At 37.4% G+C, this 19,819-nt stretch overlaps 1 protein-coding gene across 3 annotated transcripts in view; it reads right to left on the bottom strand.

The window, feature by feature from the left end:
* Positions 1-1,677: 1,677 nt before the first annotated feature.
* The window catches only part of FUS12 (proteasome family protein), a 129,582-nt gene continuing 111,440 nt past the window's right edge, over positions 1,678-19,819 (bottom strand). The window contains exons 7-13 of one of the 3 annotated variants that reach the window (XR_016266930.1): positions 3,652-3,839; positions 3,460-3,528; positions 3,268-3,358; positions 2,812-2,946; positions 2,498-2,610; positions 2,088-2,377; positions 1,678-1,975 (exon numbers count right to left, since the gene is read on the bottom strand). Coding sequence is in view for 1 of the 3 variants with exons in the window: in XM_089459601.1 (XP_089315727.1) it covers positions 2,287-2,377; positions 2,498-2,610; positions 2,812-2,946; positions 3,268-3,358; positions 3,460-3,528; positions 3,652-3,839 (687 nt within the window). In the remaining 2 variants the exon portion in view is untranslated. Of the gene's footprint in view, positions 2,378-2,497; positions 2,611-2,811; positions 2,947-3,267; positions 3,359-3,459; positions 3,529-3,651; positions 3,840-19,819 lie in introns of all 3 variants that reach the window. The other 2 variants (XR_016266931.1, XM_089459601.1) reach the window with 2 other exon arrangements.

Here is a 19,819-nt window from a genome sequence, read left to right as displayed (position 1 = left end):
TTCTAACCTCAAGTAAGTCTATAAATACCTGTATCTAATTTTCCTTCTCATTATCTCAAGTTGAATAGGAAACAATCCCTTTGAAGGGCTACCTTCCCAAAGGGGCCAGGAAACACCTCACAAATAACCCATTGCATTGAGGCCTACATTACTGGCCATACACTTGGAGAGTAGAGAGAACTGGATTCATACAAAGAATGAAAAGTATTCCAAAGGGGCCAGGTAACACCTCACAAATAACTCATTGCATTGTGGCCTACATTACTTGCCATACACTTTGGAGAGTAGAGAATTGGATTAATACAAAGAATGAAAAGTATTAAGTAATTGACGGTTTTCTAATAAGTAAATCGATACTTGAAAATTACCAAGGCTATCCGACAGATGATATCGGTAACATTGCTTAAAGACCATAAATCTCTAACCCCACATATTTTAAAAGCAAAAAATTATACAAACTATGTAATTTATTTCAGCACACTTCGGAGTACATAGATCATCGACAAATTTGTGGCATGTCGCTTATATGGGCAGTTGAGGCGTAGTGTGAATATTGAAAGCACAAATCCAATATTGGTATTACCACCTTCAAAAACTGTATGTCCATAATACGTTTTTGCACATGGGGGAATTTGATCATGCCTCATTTGCCCCCCTACAAAAACAAATGGATGGTTCCAGTCATCTTAACCAAAAGGTTCTTTCAATCTAAAATAGATTGTTTTCAGATCACAAGTATGCATGAAAAATGAGGCTTGAAAACATCCGCAAAGGGAAAATACCAATGAAACTAGATTGTTCTCAGATCATGAGTACGGATGAACAGCCTTGAAAACGTCTGCAAAGAGCAAATACCAGTGAGACACTATAAAGCGGAGCAAATGTTTGAACTTTAGCCCCTCAAAATTTCTTTACTATTTAGTGCAGGTCGATTACAGTTAAAAGGGCAGTTTTAGGGGAACAAAATATATTTTTGAGAATGTTTTAACTGGTTACTGGGTTTAAATGTTGCCAAAGAAATCTTGTGTTTCGAATATAAATCTGACTGCATGTATTCATATTTATGTGAATACACATTAGTAGAATTCAAGCTGCCTGAAAAGGAGCAATAATGCAGAAAAGCAAAGCAACTTTTTGCCCTCTCAAGAGCTCACTACAATTTAGTGCAGGCCAATTACAGTTGCATTTTTGAGGGAACAGAATACATTTTTAAGAAAGCTTTAACTAGTTACTGGGTTTAAATGTTGCCATATGGATCCTGAGCTTTGAGAATAAATCCAACGGCATATATTCATATTCAAGCGAGTACACATTTCGTAGAGCAGCCTGCAACGTAGCAATTTGTTAATTAGACAATGGTTAATGACAAATTAGAATGGAGGCATGGTACCTGTTTTTTATTAAGACATTTTCTTTTTGCATCTATAAAATTAGGATGATTGCATATCCCTTGAAAATCCCTTTGAATGAACCCCAATTTATAGATCTGAAGCATTCTTCCTAAGCAAGTTGTTTTACCCCTTTATACTTTTTGTTTTATCCTGTATTCTTTTACTCGATCCAAGCAAGGATTGAATGCTGCCTTCACAAGTCTTCCTTGATTATGGAGTGTAGATAGATGCCTATTAAAACTCAAATTATTGAGCCGAAATATAACGCATCAATAGAAAACACATATTGAAAAAAACGCTGCTCAAGATATAAAGGGCATTGATACAAATTGCATATACATACAAGCATCCTATCAGTAGGTGCTTGGTATGCTTTTCCAGTTGTGGACACAAAAACTGTCAAACACCCATTAAATTGTCATATACTCGCCTACTTTTCCAGCCAATAAAATATCATACCAAAGTAATCCACCTGAATGCTGCTTTATTTCTATAACCTCACAATGAAAATAATCAGCAAACTCATCCAGAAAGCCCAAAAGTTTCGCTCCTCGTACAAAGGGGGAAATTTTTTGAGGCTCATACTGCACACCAGAGAAGACAACAGCTGTCAAAAGCTATCAATCTGACATTGCAAGGAAAAAAAATCCGGAGGCAGAGCACTGAGAAATAAGAGCAAAACAAACTAGCACCAACATTAATATTTTTTCGATGCTTCTGCATATATTTCCTTTCAAAAGGATCTCCCATTCCATAGTCTGAAAAATACTCAACTCAAAAGTACAAATGCAATGTACATTGTACATCAAGCAAGCTCCACAGAGATTGGGACCCAGAAAACAGTGCAACTCAACAAGATCCCAGTATAGTTACAATCCATCAGAGGGATCCAAATTCATCCCATCTTGTTTGTTACAGTCTGGTACAGGGACCTTAGTTGTGTATTCCATTTGTCTATTGCCACATACTTCTTTAACCCTTTGGACCTGAAAAACAATGGAAATGGAAATATTCAGATTTCCATGAGTACTGTATTAAGTAATCTCTCTGTGTAAAAGCTGAAAATTAATAATACAGAAAGCACAAGAAATTCCGCATTATGTTACCTATCACCAAGTTCCAAAAGTTGGTTGACCTGATCAATATGCCCATGAACACGGTTATCTAAAATTAAGGATACAAGAAGCTGCTCAACATCTTTCTCTGGAACATTTAGCTCCTGATCAACATGTAGGACACAAATAAGTGTATCTGGAAATAATCAAAAGAAACAAAAATATAAAACGTAACTTCTTCTTAGGAAAGGAGATTGACTAGTAATGGTCAAAGCCCAGTTTTCAAATCGTGTTTCCCGAATTTGATTTTGTGGTGAGGTATTTTGCAGTTTCTTTTCAGCAGATTAGGAGGCCATTGCAAATACCTTAGATATAAAAGGTATACGGATGCGTGTATATGGCTTGATGAGTTTCAGCAATACTTGTGTTCTAATGTTCTTCAGTAAATCTTCAATATAATTGCGAATAAATGGATCATCCATAATTGTCCTCCTGTTACTCTGCAGTAAACAAAGGTATCATCACGCATTTCAAGATGATTTTAAATTGTGAATGATGTTCAACTAGTAGATTGTTTGTTATTGCAATATATCAAGGAGATATATAGCCTGGCAAGCTAGCTAGAGTGGTTGATTACTTTTAGCTTCATGCAGGAAGTCTCGGGGTTGATCCCCTAAGTTGCCTGCCTCACTCTATGTCCCTACCAGGTTAGGCGCTGTAATCAGCACTGGCAGGATTACACTGGATATATTGACAGAATGTAAGGAAATGCCCAGGAGTTTAAACAAGAGGCTTCCCCTAAAAAAAAAGGAAACATATACCTTCAGAATTTTTTCAAACTCTAATATTTCATTCCGCTGGTATGCCGCTACGAGATTCGTCATTGCCAGAATCTCTGGATCATTTTTGTACCTGCATCATATCAAAATCTTATTTGTATCATAAGATACAAGATACGGGGAACATAGAATAGTCCTATGATTAAGTTCCAATATAATTTTTGAATTACTTACGGCTTTGCCTCCTGACCATCAAAAGGATTCACCTCAGATTCCATTAACATGTTTGCTAGAACTAGGTATCTGTTCACAGCCATTAGAAACAGAATAAGATGGCTGCAATATCAATATAATGATGGCAATATCAAATCATTAGCACTATGTTTCATAACCCATCAAAAAAATTCCAGAACACTTGCACCATACTTCAAACACTGAATGCGTCGATGATTTCCAGCTTCATCATAGTTTTTGAAAGCTTCAAAGAAGTCTGTTGCTGCCTCTGCCCATTGTCGTTCAGCCATATGCATTTTCCCACCACATTCATGGATAATGCCCATGATACGGGGATGGGGTATTGCAGATTTAATAGAAAGAGCCTTTTGGTACAATTGCTGTATAAATCACAGATTTTGTAAGTGAAAAGCACAAATGGCACAGGAAAAATAAACAATGCAGTCGTCCGTCCTATAGAGCCAAACATCTGTCCAAATCTAAAGCTATAAAGGAAGAGAAAAAAACCACCACTCAAAAGTTAAAACAACTGCAGATACCTGGCATGCGCATGCTGCCTAGTTTCTATTCATAAAATCTGCAGCAAATATATATATATATATATATATAAACTAGGTAGCACGTGCATGCCAGGTATCTTCCAATAGACAAAAAACTAGTTACTTAAAAGTTAATATCAAATTCAACAAACGCAAAATAATGACAGACAAGAAAAAGCATTAGATCATTTTTGTGTCTGATATTTACAACTAAGACAATGAGTGTTAATGAAAAATGATTGCGAGAGTCATTTCCATCAGTTCTAGTCTTCATGTTTGCATGCCAAACTTTCTGAGAGAAACAATATCACCAAACAGGTGACAGACACTAGGTTTCAAATACTCAGCTGTTATAGTGTGTAAGAGATAAACCTCTGACAATATGTCAATGGTCTACCAAGTATTGAGGATGTGTGGGGTGTGTGTGTAAAATTTTTAATCACTGCAGATTTTATGAATAGAAATATTTACAACTAAGACAATGAGGGTTAATGACAAATTATGGAGAAATGGTCATTTCCATATGTTCTAGTTTTCATGTTTGAATGCCAAACTTCTGAGAAAAAACAATATCGCCAAACACCTGGCCATCACAAGGTTTCAAATGATCAAGTGTTCTAGTGTGTAACAGATAAACCTCCTCCTCTGACAATATGTCAATGGTCTGCCAAGTTTTGGGGATTCACAAGGACATGTGGAGTCTGGACATGGGTGATGTATATATGAAACATGGAGAAGCACCTATAATTTCAGGGGAGATCCCTGACCCAATAAATTGAATATACCACATTTATACAACTAAAGCAGCAACATCCATGATCGAATTGGAAATTATCAAATTTGGAAATCAAATATTCAGAACAGGATCAATTGTATTTCTCATAAAATCATCAATGTCCAAATCAGAACTAAAATACAATGATGCATTCATCAACATGAAATTATCAATATCTATAGAAAGAAAAAACAAGACATATGGGCCATTCAAAATTGGCCAAGTTCCTGCCAAGTTTTGCTGAGTCCAAGTTGCAGTCTATCTCCCGCACCACGTTTGACTACTATCCTTCACAATAACTGATTCACAAACTGATTCACTGTGGAAGGATGTGTGATTTCCTTGTCTGCACGCATATCATAAATTATATTATTATATACATATAGGAGGCACTGAACAACTTTAACCACAAAATATATTGGCATAATAATAATAATAATAATCTAATTTTAAGGTCACAGCCATGTAAGACACCAAATTGGTGTATGAGACTCCCATGTTGTGGGACAAGGGACTACTTCCCCACAACAATGACTGCTAAAGTCTACAGAGGTGTACATACTTTAACCCCTTATGGATTTGAACCTGTGACCTCCTAGGAGGAAACACATGTCCTTAACCATTAAGCTCCCTCGAGCTGCACTTGTCCCTTGGCAAACAGCCTAGCAAACGAAACTCAGAGACCTGCAGCTTATCATGATTTTGATATCAACCTAATGCAACTATAATAAACACAGACACTAAGGCGAATGTTATGTGGCTGCTTCTGTAAATTCCTCCCACATATACCCACATAGAAAAATTGATAGACAGAATGATCTGTTAAACTCAAGCTCATTCCTCAAGTTGCTGCTGCCGATTAGCTATGGAACACCTGTGTAAGATAGATGAGACTGATTCTATAACCCACCCACACATCCACACACACTCACACACACACATGCTGAAATGTAATGATGGTAAATTTTCTTTCTTCAATGTGACATGCCCAAGTTGAAGACCCTGCACAAGCAGGCCGAGTTGGAGTATGTTAGCTTTTGAGCTATACTTTTACCATCTGGGATGGCATATGTGCCATTGATTATCATTCAGTTGGCATCCTCATCACATTTTAGAGAGATGCAGTTTGATGTGATAGATAGGCTGTTGGGAGCAGGGAGAGAGTGAAAAGCACAAATTTCAAAAGATTCTGGGAGAGATTCCGGGAGCGAACCATTTCAGGAGTGTTTTTTATAGAATACGTTTTGATGCATATATATTCAAAAGAAAGCATATAGAATGTCAAATGAACTGCAGAAAACATGAAAACATAGGTTTAACTAACGGATTAGTGACATCATTAAAGCATCAACCATTTAGTACACATATAACATCAATCATCTAGCAGTTATAACATTGTCGCCAAATGATCAAAATATAAAATGTCATCCACAAATTAATAGAAAACATCAACCACAAAATAAAATACAGCATCATATTCATTACCCAAGAGATGAAAGATTCGAAGTTAGGTTGTTCAAACTTCAGACTTCAAGGTTCAAACTGAAACTGTCAATAATGTTTACAAAATAAGCTGTAATAAAGACAAAGTACTAAGTATCAAGAAAAATAGATCCAATATCTATTAAGCTTTCCTCTTTCAATGAGAAACTTCTAAATTATATTCCTGTGATCTATAAACAAAAGGAGAAGTAGGTGGAATTGTTTGTGGAACATGACCACCAGCTGCATAGCCTCACGTAACGCTAGATGTTGTGGAAATAAGGGCAAAACTGTTGCATCTGGAAACCTGCTAGTGGATGGGAGTGACATGTCTGCTCCATGAATATGATCACTGATTCACCATCATGATCACCCAAAAATCCAGCTTCCAAGTGCTCTAAAACCATGGCTCCATCCTCCAAACTAATCTCCTTTGGATTGTTGTCCCATATCTCTTTTATAATTATCATTCTAAATTTCCGTTGCATCACAATAATGGGACAACAACCTCAAGTTGCGTGTTGTAAATAAATAATAATTAATAATAGGTCATGACTCGGGTCGAGTCATGACTATTCTGGAAAAGGTGCCTCATGCTATATTTAAAGTCAAGCCCTTCATTGTAAAACACCATCTCTCATTACATTTTCTATCTAGTGTGTGTGTACATATAATTAATTTTCAATAATGTGTTTGTTTCCTCTGGTATTAAAGTGGGTTCTACATCCTCCCTGCTCCATCATGTGTTTTGTGGTCTCCTGTTGAACTACACCAATCCGCCACCCTTCCTTTATGCCAAGTCCCCTGAGTCATTGAGTTCGTCATCACTCTTTGTCGCCAGCGCTCCACATGTGCGGCAACAGTCTCCCAATCCGTCTGTCGCCAACCACTGCAACCACACACCATCGCCGTCCACCGTTCTTCCTGCCACTCTTATCGCATCTGTTGTCGCTGCCACTTCATAGTTTATCCACCATCTGCTATGTTTTCTTCATCGATTTTCATCTCTTGTGTCAGCATCACCGGTTCTACTTCCCACCACCACACTTTCATGACCCTGTCATCATACTTTGCACTATCCCTCACAACAATTCTTGTCCCCATCGTTTTTTGTGTTGCTCGTTGTGTCCCGAGCCACCACAGACCCAATATCACGTGCCCCATCAACCACCACCTCTTTTCATTGTTCCCTATCCACATCACCCTATCCCCCCCACCACTAACATCCGCAAATTGCAAGCCTATTTGCAATAACTATTCTTTTAAATAGTTTTAATATAAATATAATTAATATAGTTATAATATAGTTAGCTATATGTATAATTTAACTAATATTTAATTTATTAATAGTTATAATTATTAATTATTAACTTAATATATACTTTAGTTAATATAGTTGTGTGTGTGTGTATATATATACAACTATATTAACTAAAATATATATATATATATATATATATATAGTTATTAATTATTAGTGGTTATCAATTTAATACAATATATATAAAGAAAAAAAATCTCAAAAAAGTAAAGTCAAGATAGAGCAGAAAACACCATCAATCACTTGAACTGTGACGATGAGCAAATTCAACAAGAGATTGGACGAATCCAAGAAAAACCTTACCCAAAATAATGAAAGATGTGATCAGCTACAAGAGAAACAAAAGAGTATAGAGAATTAGGTCAAGCAAACTTATGGCGCCATTAAGAGGCAAGCAAACCTACAAAACTCGGTTGATCAAAATCACAATCAAACGATGAGTATGTTGAGCCAAATCATTCAATCAAAGAATAACACAACCACCCAGCAACAAGACTCTTCAAATATGTCAAACCTGTCAAGCCCACATCACATTCTCGAGTATGTGCATTCAGCTGCCATACCAGATCCACAAATCAGTACACTAAATCTTCATAATATGATTATTCCAAACCAAATTCCATCATACAATCAACCGATTGTCACATACTAATTGAGAGAAGAGCTTGAATTGTTGAAATTTGACAGTAATGAGAAGCACAGTGTAGCATGGCTCAAGGCAGAGGAGTATTTTGAAATTTACAATATTGACAAGAACGATGAAAAAATTAAGCATGCATCCATGCAACTTGAAGCCAATGCATATAACTGGTACATGTGGTGGAAGAAGTCAGTGTATGCAATTAGTTGGAATAAATTCAAAGAAGATTTCTTTAAACGATACCAGGGTATCAAGGAAGATGAGTTCTTCACAAAACACACCAGACTACAACAAAAGGGAAGTGTAGACAAGTATACTCGAGAAGGGAAACACTAGCTACACAAGTACCTGGATTATCAAAAAAAATGCCTTATTCAATTATACATCACTAGGCTTATACCATATCTCCATAATGAACTTAAGCTTCATGACGTTACAACTATGGAGGAAGCAATACGTAAAGCAAAAGTTGTAGAAAAGAAATTCAAAAGAATACCCTATCAAAAGTTGAAAGAGTATATTAAAGACAATGGATTCCCAAACTACCGATATGGAGAATACAAAATACCTTCCACCACATCCAAGAGGAGGAGGAAAATCCAATCTAGAAGTGCAAAGAATAAAAGAAGGTAAATGCAAACATTGTGGTGAAAAATGGGACTCCAGACACAAATGTTTCAAGGAAAATAATACCAAGGACTTATATAAATGTGAAACAACAAACGACTCGGATAGAGAAGAACCAGACATAGAAGAAGTTGAGGATTCTCAACAATTTTCACCAGACTTAGACAATGAAAATGTTTTGCAAGTATCGCTATCAACCATGACAGGAATATTCCAACCCCAAACCTTAAAGCTAAAAGGGCATATATCAAAATGAACAGTGTAATGGTTCTAATAGATACAAGAAGCGCTCACAATTTTGTTGACACAAATCTTGCAAAAAGGTTGAACCTTATCACATATCCAATGCCTAAAATGAAAGTGATGGTCGTAGATCGAAAGAAAATTGGAGTAGGAAAACTGCAAAAGGTTAAATTACAAATTCAATACTACAATTTAGAATCCCCATTTTGCACTGTATCGCTTGAAGGAGTGGATGTGGTCACAGGTTTCCAAGCTACAAACCTTGGCACTTACTCCACCAACCATCAAAAACACTTTATAAAATTTAGATGGGAAGGATGGAAATACAAGTTAAATGGTTTTCAACCACCTCGAAATCAAATTGTATCATCCCATTAGATGGTGAATTTGGTCCGAAAAGGAGCAAGAGCATATATAGTGCAATGTCATCAGATAGAAATATTGGCCTCGAAATTAGTTAACTAAGAACCACCTAAGATTCAAGAGTTAATTCAAAAACACAAAAATATTCCAATATTTTCCACCTCCTGAAAGAGAGAATGAACACATTATCGAAGTTAAGTGGGCTCAAATCCTATCAACAACAAACCCCATCAGTACCTCCATCATCAAAAAATATAAATTGAAAGGATAGTCAAAGACCTACTAAGTGTGGTATTATTCCAAAAAGTAGAAGTCCTTATGTAGCTTTTGTAGTCTTTGTTCAGTAGAAGGATGGATCTTTCAGGCTATGTATTGATTACAGAGGATTGAATAAGATAACAATAAAAAACAAATTTCATATTCCCTTTATAGACGACATGTTGGATGAACTACATGGAGCCAAGTATTTTTCTAAATTGGATTTGAGATCAAGATACTACCAAATCAAAGTAAGATTGGAAGATATGGACAAGACTACTTTCCAAACTCATGAAGGGCACTACAGATTTACAGTTATGTTGTTTGGATTGGTAAACACCCCAACCACCTTCCAAGCAACTGAATGAAGTATTACAATTGTACATAAGTAAATTTGTGTTAGCCTTCATTGACAACATTCTTATATATAGTAAAACATGGGATGAGCATCTAAAACACTTGGAGCAAGTTATCTCTCTTCTAAAACAAAAAACAAAAAAAACAAAAAAGCAATTCTACGCAAAGATGTCAAAATGCACCTTCAAGAAGGAAGAAGCAGAGTATCTAGGACATGTGATATCACAGAAAGGAGTAAGGTAGTGTTACTTTTTGTAGCATCGGATGTGTTCTAGCCATGAAATTTGTTGGAGAGGCTAGAATACATGAGATCTCCAAGACCCAGAAATCGTTTCTGGAAATTCCACCTAGAAGTGACTTAATTAGATTATTAACCAATTTTTTTAATGTTTCCTAAGTCTAAACTTAGGAAAATTGGTTAATTAATCAATATTAATTAAGTCAAGGTGAGAATCATCTAGAAACTCACCTAGATCTATTCCAAGATGATCCTAGCCATCGATTAAGTTTTAATCTTGGTCATTGGTGCTCCAATAGTGGATTATAAGAGGAAGTCGATGGGCACTTGGAGAAGATACTTGAGAACACCAAAAGTTCGATTTTCTTGGCAGATTGAATTCCAGAGTAGCAGCAATCAACTGTCGAAGAGCCAGAGATCAAAGCAATGAGTGAGGGGTAGGGACAGTGAGTCAGGAGGAAGTTTTCCAAATCTGGAGAGGCAGCAGCAAGAGGGCCAAGTTATTCCTAGTGAGACAACGTAGAGGACTGTGCAGTTGCTCCAAAAAAGCAATTCGATTTAGCGGAGGAGAAATTCGTTCTCAATTCCAGAGGCCGGGCAGAGGTCCCGAAGTGTTGGAGAGATGATTTCCTCAGCAGAGGCAAGCAAAACAACTTCATCAGACACTGGTTGGAGGCTTGATGTCATAGAGACTACGCAAAATAGCCTAAAGGCTGATGCAAAGGGTCCAGGAGGCTGAGTTTTCTGAAGGCAAGTTGTGTCGGGATTGCTTGTGGAGGAAGGGTAATTCCCTTTAATAATTTTGCCCAAATTTTCTTGTTGTGGATTGCCAGTTTCAGGCATCCAAATTGTACTAAGAATTTCACAATTGCTTAGTAAAATAAAACCCTCATTTGTTGCATCGGTTTCCCGCATTGGTTTTTTCTGGGGACTTTTGTCCAAAAACAATGGTGCTAGTATTTTCTCACTTCCGGTGCTATTTTATTTCTGAAATTTTTATTTGCGAAGCTCGCAGTGTGTTTATTTCGATGTTGTCGTAGCAATAAATTGAATAACTGATTTATCAGTTAGAAGAAATTATACCAGTTGTTGCAATAGGATTTCATTTTTTAGAATTTTCACATGGTATCAGAGCATAATTGATCATTTGGGAAGCTCAGAAGCGAAGGAAATAATTTCACTACTCAGAAGGAGCAGCAAACCGAAATTCTTGAAGCAACGCAGTTCATTTCCAAGCAGGCTGAGTTGCTTGGGAAGTTCGATTTTTTCAGTGCAGGAGGCAGAAAAAGTTTGAATCTCCCAAATCAGTGACTCCAGCAAGCAAAGGAAGCTACAGCAACTCATTTTTTCGTTGAGAAGATTCCTGGTTGGACACAGAGGGTTTTGTTGCAAGTTGTAGAAGCAGAATCCGCGTCGGGAGGAAGAGAAAAGCACACAAAGTAGAGGGAAATTTTTCCTCGGGGAATTTCGAGTCTCGAAAGTTCAAATTTCCAATTGCAAACTGACAGTAGTAGCTAGCAGAGCCACGCATTCCAAAAGGAAGTGTGAATAGAAGAGCAGCAATCGAGCACAGGGAAAGAGGGAGTTTTCGACATTTTCAGATATGGCTATTGCATGGTTCAGAGATCAGGATAGGTTGGATGGATCATCCAACTAAGCCATCTAGAAGGCTAGGATGTCCTTCCTTCTCGATGAATATGGCTTGAAATCCTACATTGATAATGTACTGAAAGTTCCCCGGGATGCAGATCAGCAAAAAGAATATAAGAAGGAAATGGCAAGGGCGAAGCGGTTGATCCCGGATGGAGCACGGGACCATATAGTCTCACATATAGTGAACAAGGGAACGACCAAAGAGATGTGGGATACTCTCTCCACGTTGTACCAAGGCACTTTCGAGCGGCAGAAAATGTTCCTAGAGGAGAAGCTGAGATACATAAGGATGCAGAAGGGGGAAGGCATAGGCCCCTTTCTCACTAGGATTCAGGAGGTTTGAGACCAACTGTCAATTGTTGGGGTAGTGCCTCAACCTTCAAAGTTGGCACTCAACAGTGTCTCAGAGGATTGGCAAGTCTTCGTCCGAAGTATATTGGGCAAAGACACGCTACCATGATTGGACAGAATGTGGGCCGATCTACATCAGCGAGAGTTGAGACGAGCTCTGTTGAAGAGCTCTGTCAGTGGCAACAATAGCAGCAGATCGAAGGTGGTGAAGGAGGAGGAGAATGTGGCCCTAGCATCTTAGGGTCCCAGTCAGGGACAGGGGGAAAAGAGTAGGAAGAAAGGCCTATCAAAGGTCAAGTGCTTCAGGTGTGGTGAGCTCGATCACTACAACACACAGTGTCCTCTCAAGAAGAAGGTCAACTCAGAGAAGCAGGACCAGCAGGCAGCATCAGCTTTGATCCACAAGTTGTCCTCTAGGTTGGAGGAAGACTTCGCGATGTTGGCGGCCATACCTCCAGGAGTGAGGTGGGGTGACTTGGACTTGTAGCCCCAGAGAGCTACAAATTGGGCAGGATCCTTGAGGATTCCACCTCATGGATCATTACTTGGATACGGGGGCCCACAGTGTTCAGTAGCAGGATGTTTCAATGGCAGTTGATGCAGTCAGTACTAGAGTGAGTTGCAGCCTAGTATGTTGACAAGCGCAATGCAGTGTTTACAACAGAGCAGGTGGCTCAATGCAGAGCTGGCAGCAGTGCAGATTCTTCAGTGACAGTGCAGATGCTAGTAGCAGTCAAGACTCGAGAGACAAATGCATCATACTAAACACAATTGATTCAGTATTTTCTAATGCTTTTCATTTGCAGATGTTGCAGATGCAGCAGCAACAGAGTTACAGTGTAGATGCAGTGTTGGCAGCAGTACAGCAGGGTCAGCAGCAACACAAATGCAACATCAAAGTTGCGCAGTGGTTGGTTGACAGTAGCAAGCAGTCACAGTAGCCAGACATCAGCAGTGTGACAAGAGGTGATACAGAGACAAGGTGTTGTGGCAGGATGTAGAGCACCAAAACACGTTCCTCACTAAGAAGGAGTGTAAGTTTTTGTAGCATCAAATGTGTTCTAGCCATGAAATTTGGTGGACAGGCTAGAATACATGAGATCTACAAGACCCAGAAATCGTTTCTGGAAATTTCACCTAGAAGTGACTTAATTAGATTATTAACCATTTTTTTAATGTTTCCTAAGTCTAAACTTAGGAAAACTAGTTAATTAATCAGTATTAATTTAGTCAAGGTGAGAATCATCTAAAAGTTCACACAGATCGATGCCAAGATGATCCTAGCTATCGATTAAGTTTTAATCTTGGTCGTTGGTGCTCCAACAGTGGATTATAAAAGGAATTTGATGAGCACTTGGAGAAGATACTTGAGAACACGAGAAGTTCGATTTTCTTGGCAAATCAAATTCTAGAGTAGCAACAGCGAGCTGACGGAGAGCCAGAGATTGAAGCAATGAGTGTGGCGCAGGGATAGTGAGCCCGGAGGAAGTTTTCCAAATCCGAAGAGGCAACAGCAAGAGGGTCAAGTTATTCTCAGTGAGGCAGCGCAGAGGATTGTGCAGTTGCTTCAGAAAATCAATTAGATTTAGTAGAGGAGAAATTCGTTCTCAATTCCAGAGGTCGAGCAGAGGTTCTAGAGTGCCAGAGAGACGGTTTCCTCAGTAAAGGCAAGCAGAACGACCTCATCAAAGACTGGTTGGAGGCTTGACGTCATAGAGACCACGTAGATCAACGGAAAGGCTGGCGCAGAGGGTCCAAGAGGTCGAGTTTTCTGAAGGCAAGTTGTGCCAGGATTGCTTGTGGAGAAAGGGTAATTTTCTTCAATAATTTTGCTGTGATTTTCTTACTATGGATTGCCAGTATTAGTTTTTATTTGTGAAGGTTGCAGTGTGTTTATTTCGATGTTGACATAACAATAAACTAAATAATTAATTTATCAGTTAGAAGAAATAATACCAATCGCTGCAATAGGATTCTAGTTTTCGGAATTTTCACAGGTAGATCCAAACAAGATTAAAACAATCGCATAATGTCCCAGGCAAACTAATATTTTTAAATTAATAGGATTTATGGGTCTAACAAGATACCATCAAAGGTTTATTCGAATTTATGCTCATGTAACCACACCCCTAACAAACCTTTTAAAGAAGAACTCATTCCAATGGGATGACAAGGCATAAAATTGTTTCAAAACCCTATAGAAAATTATGTCCACTACACCTATATTATCAACTATGGACTTTTCAAAACCTTTTGTAATTGAATGTGATGCCTCAAGTTTTGGAATAGGGGCAATGTTGATGCAGGATGGCCATCCAATAGCATATGAAAGCAAGAAGCTCAATAAAAGAGAATGACTAAAATCTACATACAAAGGAAATGATTGCCATCATGCATGCATTAGCCAAATGGAGACAATATCTCTTGGGTGGTAAGTTTTTGATACACGAACATATCATAATAATCTACAACACCTTCTCTGACAAAAAACACTTTCTACAGAACAACAGAGATGGATTGAAAAAATTGCCACTTTTGATATGGAGATATTACATAAGAAAGGAAAAGACAACATAGCAGCAGATGCTCTCTCCCCAAAAGACAAAGAGTCACCATCCTATAGTATTTGAAAGCAAGAAGCTCAATAAAAGAGAATGTCTAAAATCTACATACAAAGGAAATGCTTGTCATCATGCATGCATTAGCCCAAGGTTACTTGGGAGCAGAAGTGAAAACGGGGAGCGGGAGCAACATTTTCAGAAACTCCCGGTTTGGGAATGATTATGGGAGCGTTTTTTATATAATATATATTTTTTTATTTTTTTATTTTGATGCATATATGTCAACAAAAGCATGTAGAATGATGAATTAGATATAAAAAACATAGATTGAACCATATAACAGCAATCATCTAGAATTTATAATCTTCATCAACCACGTCCACAAGTTAGTAACATACAACTTATTGAGTCTCATGATTCGTCAATTTTAAATTTTAATCTTTCAAAATTCAATATATAACATTTATCATCATTGATCACCAAATTTGTACTTGTAAGCTAAGTGTAACCATTACAACAAATAATATCTAACATGAAATGAAACTACTTTCGACTTTCATGAAGCATCATATTCATAATTCATTACTAATGTGCTAGAATTGCCAACTTCAAACTTCAAACTTAAATTGTCATATATTGTTTACAAAAAATATCATAATAAATATGAAAGAGTCAATAGTTATAAAAACTACTAGAAACTAGAAAAGACAAGTAAATCTATTATCTATTGCTAATGCTTGGGCCTCTTGCCACCACGAGAAATGTCTAATTTTTTAGTCTTGTTGGAAAATCAGGATCTTTGTCAGTAATATCTATTATCACCCTCTAAACATTAATAACCAGAGGTATCTTTGTCATTACCTTTGGATCTGTATAGGGATCTTTATCATTAATATCACCCTCTAAGCATTAACATAAGATAGAGCAAGCATAGCTTGTCGAGTCAAGATTTTGTTGAGTGATGCCTACATTTTTAGGAGAGTCATGATAGAGGAGTTCGACAACCAATGTCACTAACATCAAGGTACATAGAGGGATTAGTGCTCTTGATTAAATACGAGTTCCATACCCTAATACATGACAAAATCTAATGGAAACAGTGCAATCCCTCCAATCCTGAAATCCTAAAAAACTGATAAGTCTGCTGGATTTTGAATCAAATATAAAATTCTACTTTCTCTAAATGAAATCCAATGAGGTCTGAACCACTCTCAAACATCCTGAGTCATTTCATGGTAATGTTAAAAATTTAAGTAAAAGGATGAAAATGGAGATTAAGGAGAATGTCACTTTTACCATAGGCATTCCGGAGCAATTAATTAAAAACTAAAATAATTGACATCTCACACAACCATATTTATTGCTATTGTCTCTCTTCTTTGTAAATCAGTCATGATGATGAGTCTTGGTCTAGACTCGAAACGTCGACAAATTAAAGATGAAAACTGTGGAATATCCGAATTCAGCTTCTAAAAAACCACACCACAGAAATCTACAAACCATTATCTTGACCCTGTACGAAGGGGAAACATGGAAAGAGATCCGTGCTCTCAAAAAGACAAGGGTTAAAATACAAAGAAAAGAGTCAGATCTACACTTTCTCAAGCAATATCTAACCTTTAAGCAATTAATTAAAAACTAAAATAATTGACATCTCACACAACCATATTTATTGCTACTGTCTCTCTTCTTTGTAAATCAGTCCTGATGATGAGTCTTGGTCTAGACTCGAAACGTCGACAAATTAAAGATGAAAACTATGGAATATCTGAATTCAGCTTCTAAAAAACCACACCACAGAAATCTACAAACCATTATCTTGACCCTGTACGGAGGGGAAACATGGAAAGAGATCCATGATCTCAAAAAGACAAGAAATACAGAGAAAAGAGTCAGATCTACACTTTCTCAAGCAATATCTAACCTTTAAGCAATTAATTAAAAACTAAAATAATTGACATCTCACACAACCATATTTATTGCTACTGTCTCTCTTCTTTGTAAATCATTCCTAATGATGAGTCTTGGTCTAGACTCGAAACGTCGACAAATTAAAGATGAAAATTGTGGAATATCCGAATTCAGCTTCTAAAAAACCACACCACAGAAATCTACAAACCATTATCTTGACCCTGTACGGAGGGGAAACATGGAAAGAGATCCGTGATCTCGAAAAGACAAGGGTTAAAATACAGAGAAAAGAGTCAGATCTACACTTTCTCAAGCAATATCTAACCTTTAAGCAATTAATTAAAAACTAAAATATTTGACATCTCACACAACCATATTTATTGCTACTGTCTCTCTTCTTTGTAAATCAGTCCTGATGATGAGTCTTGGTCTAGACTCAAAACGTCGACAAATTAAAGATGAAAATTGTGGAATATCTGAATTCAGCTTCTAAAAAACCACACCACAGAAATCTACAAACCATTATCTTGACCCTGTATGGATGGGAAACATGGAAAGAGATCCGGTGATCTCGAAAAGACAAGGATTAAAATACAGAGAAGAGAGTCAGATCTACACTTTCTCAAGCAATATCTAACCTTTAAGCAATTAATTAAAAACTAAAATAATTGACATCTCACACAACCATATTTATTTCTACTGTCTCTCTCTTCTTTGTAAATCAGTCCTGATGATGAGTCTTGGTCTGGACTCGAAACGTCGACAAATCAAAGATGAAAATTGTGGAATATCCAAATTCAGCTTCTAAAAAACCACACCACATAAATCTACAAACCATTATTTATATATTGCTCTAATGTTGAGTGGAAACCCAATAAGAAGCCCCTCGTCACAAGGAACCCCTTCACTTATTGAGCTTACATTACAACTCAACATTAGGCTAGAATTGTGTATTCCGTTAATGGGTGAAAAACCCCATTAATATGTGAAAAACCTACTCAATGAAATATAGATCACTCCATCCCAGAGCAAGCAATGCAAGTATTACGCGGCTGATTATCATTGGTTCCAATAAAGCCACGTGTCTGAATATCACTGGTTCCAAAAATCCATGTGGCCTCTTACATCATCATGACGTGGTAGTACGGAGGACACATGGCATGAAAATTCGGCTTTTTCAGGGGTCATAAGGGGCCAAAACCGAGTGACATGTGGCAAAGGATGACGTCCTCTCGCAAATCAGCAATCAGAGTATCAGGCAACATGACATATCGACACCTCACATAACAAAGTCTGATATATCAAACGCGGAAATCGGCAATCGCAATTGAAGATCAGCAGTTGTAGTTTTGCAAAGACTATTCAGTTTAAAGTCCCCAAACAGTCTGAGCTCTGATACACTTGTATGATTGTTTCACAGGGTAAGATTGGTTCAATAGATTGTTAAATAAAGGAGAGGTGACGGATGAGTTGCCAGCTATGCTCAGAAATGGTCATCATGGGTGATCGCTCCTGGCTTCTATAAAGGGAAGAATAAAGTTGTTAAGACCGAACGCAACATGGAACTGGCCAAGAGTGTATGGTGCGTAATATGGCAGAAACGTGGCTGGACCAGAGCCCAGCAAAGGAAGTGCGTGGAGATATTTTTACAATCATCATTCAATTTTCACATGTTTTGTTATTCAGTTGTTTTATTAGTCTGTTATTTTGTTTTATTTTAAAGAAAAGAATTTTTGTTGTAATAATTTGAGGCAATAGAGCCTGCACGTCGAGACAGCTGGTCAAGCAGACAGTTGTATGCTCAGGCCTGAGATATTTTTGTAACTAATTTTCAAGCTCTCCCTCTCCTTATAAAAGGAGGAAAGAAACACTTAAGAAAGGTTCAAAATTTTTGGGAAAGACTTCTCTCTTATGGGACCTTTTCCTGTTTTCCTAAAGGCATGTCTGAAGCTTGTTGTATGTTGGTTTTCTTCAAGAGATTAATACAAAGTTCCAGGTGATTCCAACTTATTAGATTTGTAGTATGTTCTTCTCTCTTTGTTTCTTCATATATGTTTAAAATTCTTCATAGATTGCATGTCAAGTAGTAGCTAGTTGTATTTCCCTTCAGATGCAGATTCATTTAAATCAAAATATTGATGGATAATGCTTGTTTCATGGTAGAAATCAAGTCTTTAAAAGGCGCTCCATGCATCTTAGCATTTCACAGCACTCTCTCTCACTCGTTTCTTTCTGAGTCTTGATATATAAAATTCTTAGACCTTAAGCTTTATATGATGGACTCCTCTTTCTAATGTCTTCTTCCATCACCTATGTTTCCACAATTAAATCGTTGCACATTCCTAATCTCATTTGGCCACCTGTTAGTTGAAGATTATTTCCTGAGTACACCTGTGTACAAGCTACTCCATATATTGTACCTTTATGAATGGTTCTAAATCAAACCCATTTACATCATTTGTGACAAACCGAAGTGTTGCAAGTGTTTAATATAAATCTGTCAAGCACTCTTTAAGATGTCCCAGGGACTTGTCTCCCCCTTCAACCCGAGGTTGTCGCTAGGAAGCTTTCATATCTCCTGAAGCACTTGTGCTACAGGTGCTACAAAAAGCGATAACATCTTTTTGGCGTCGTTGCCGGGGAACAAATGTGAAATACTTTTCCCTAAGTACAACAAATTTCTACATTCCCTCTATCAGGTGAGCAAGGGAAGTGCGGGTTGAAGATCCCTCACCTTGGCGACTCCACTGTCTGAATTCATTTATAAACACCTTAGCGACTCCGTTGTCTGAATTCATTTATAAATACCTTGGCGACTCCACTATTTGTATTTGTATTTGATCATTCTAGCTTATAATAGACCCCATACCCGCTCAGATACCTCCCAGCAAAAAAGACATTTGTATCTAACCCAAAAGGAATAATATTCAGAAGGATTTGGAAAGAAAAGACTCCAAATATTGATGTTATTGTCTCTTCATTTCCTAAAACATCTTCATCCAGTTCACAGAAGGTTGTAATTCATTGTTCTGAATTTCCTC

This window comes from Pinus tabuliformis, chromosome 7, assembly GCF_031772625.1.
Source record: "Pinus tabuliformis cultivar Carrire ecotype Pingquan chromosome 7, CPIR1, whole genome shotgun sequence".
In the NCBI taxonomy this organism is placed as follows: Eukaryota; Viridiplantae; Streptophyta; class Pinopsida; order Pinales; family Pinaceae; genus Pinus; species Pinus tabuliformis.
This window is presented reverse-complemented; position numbering and strand designations above follow the sequence as displayed.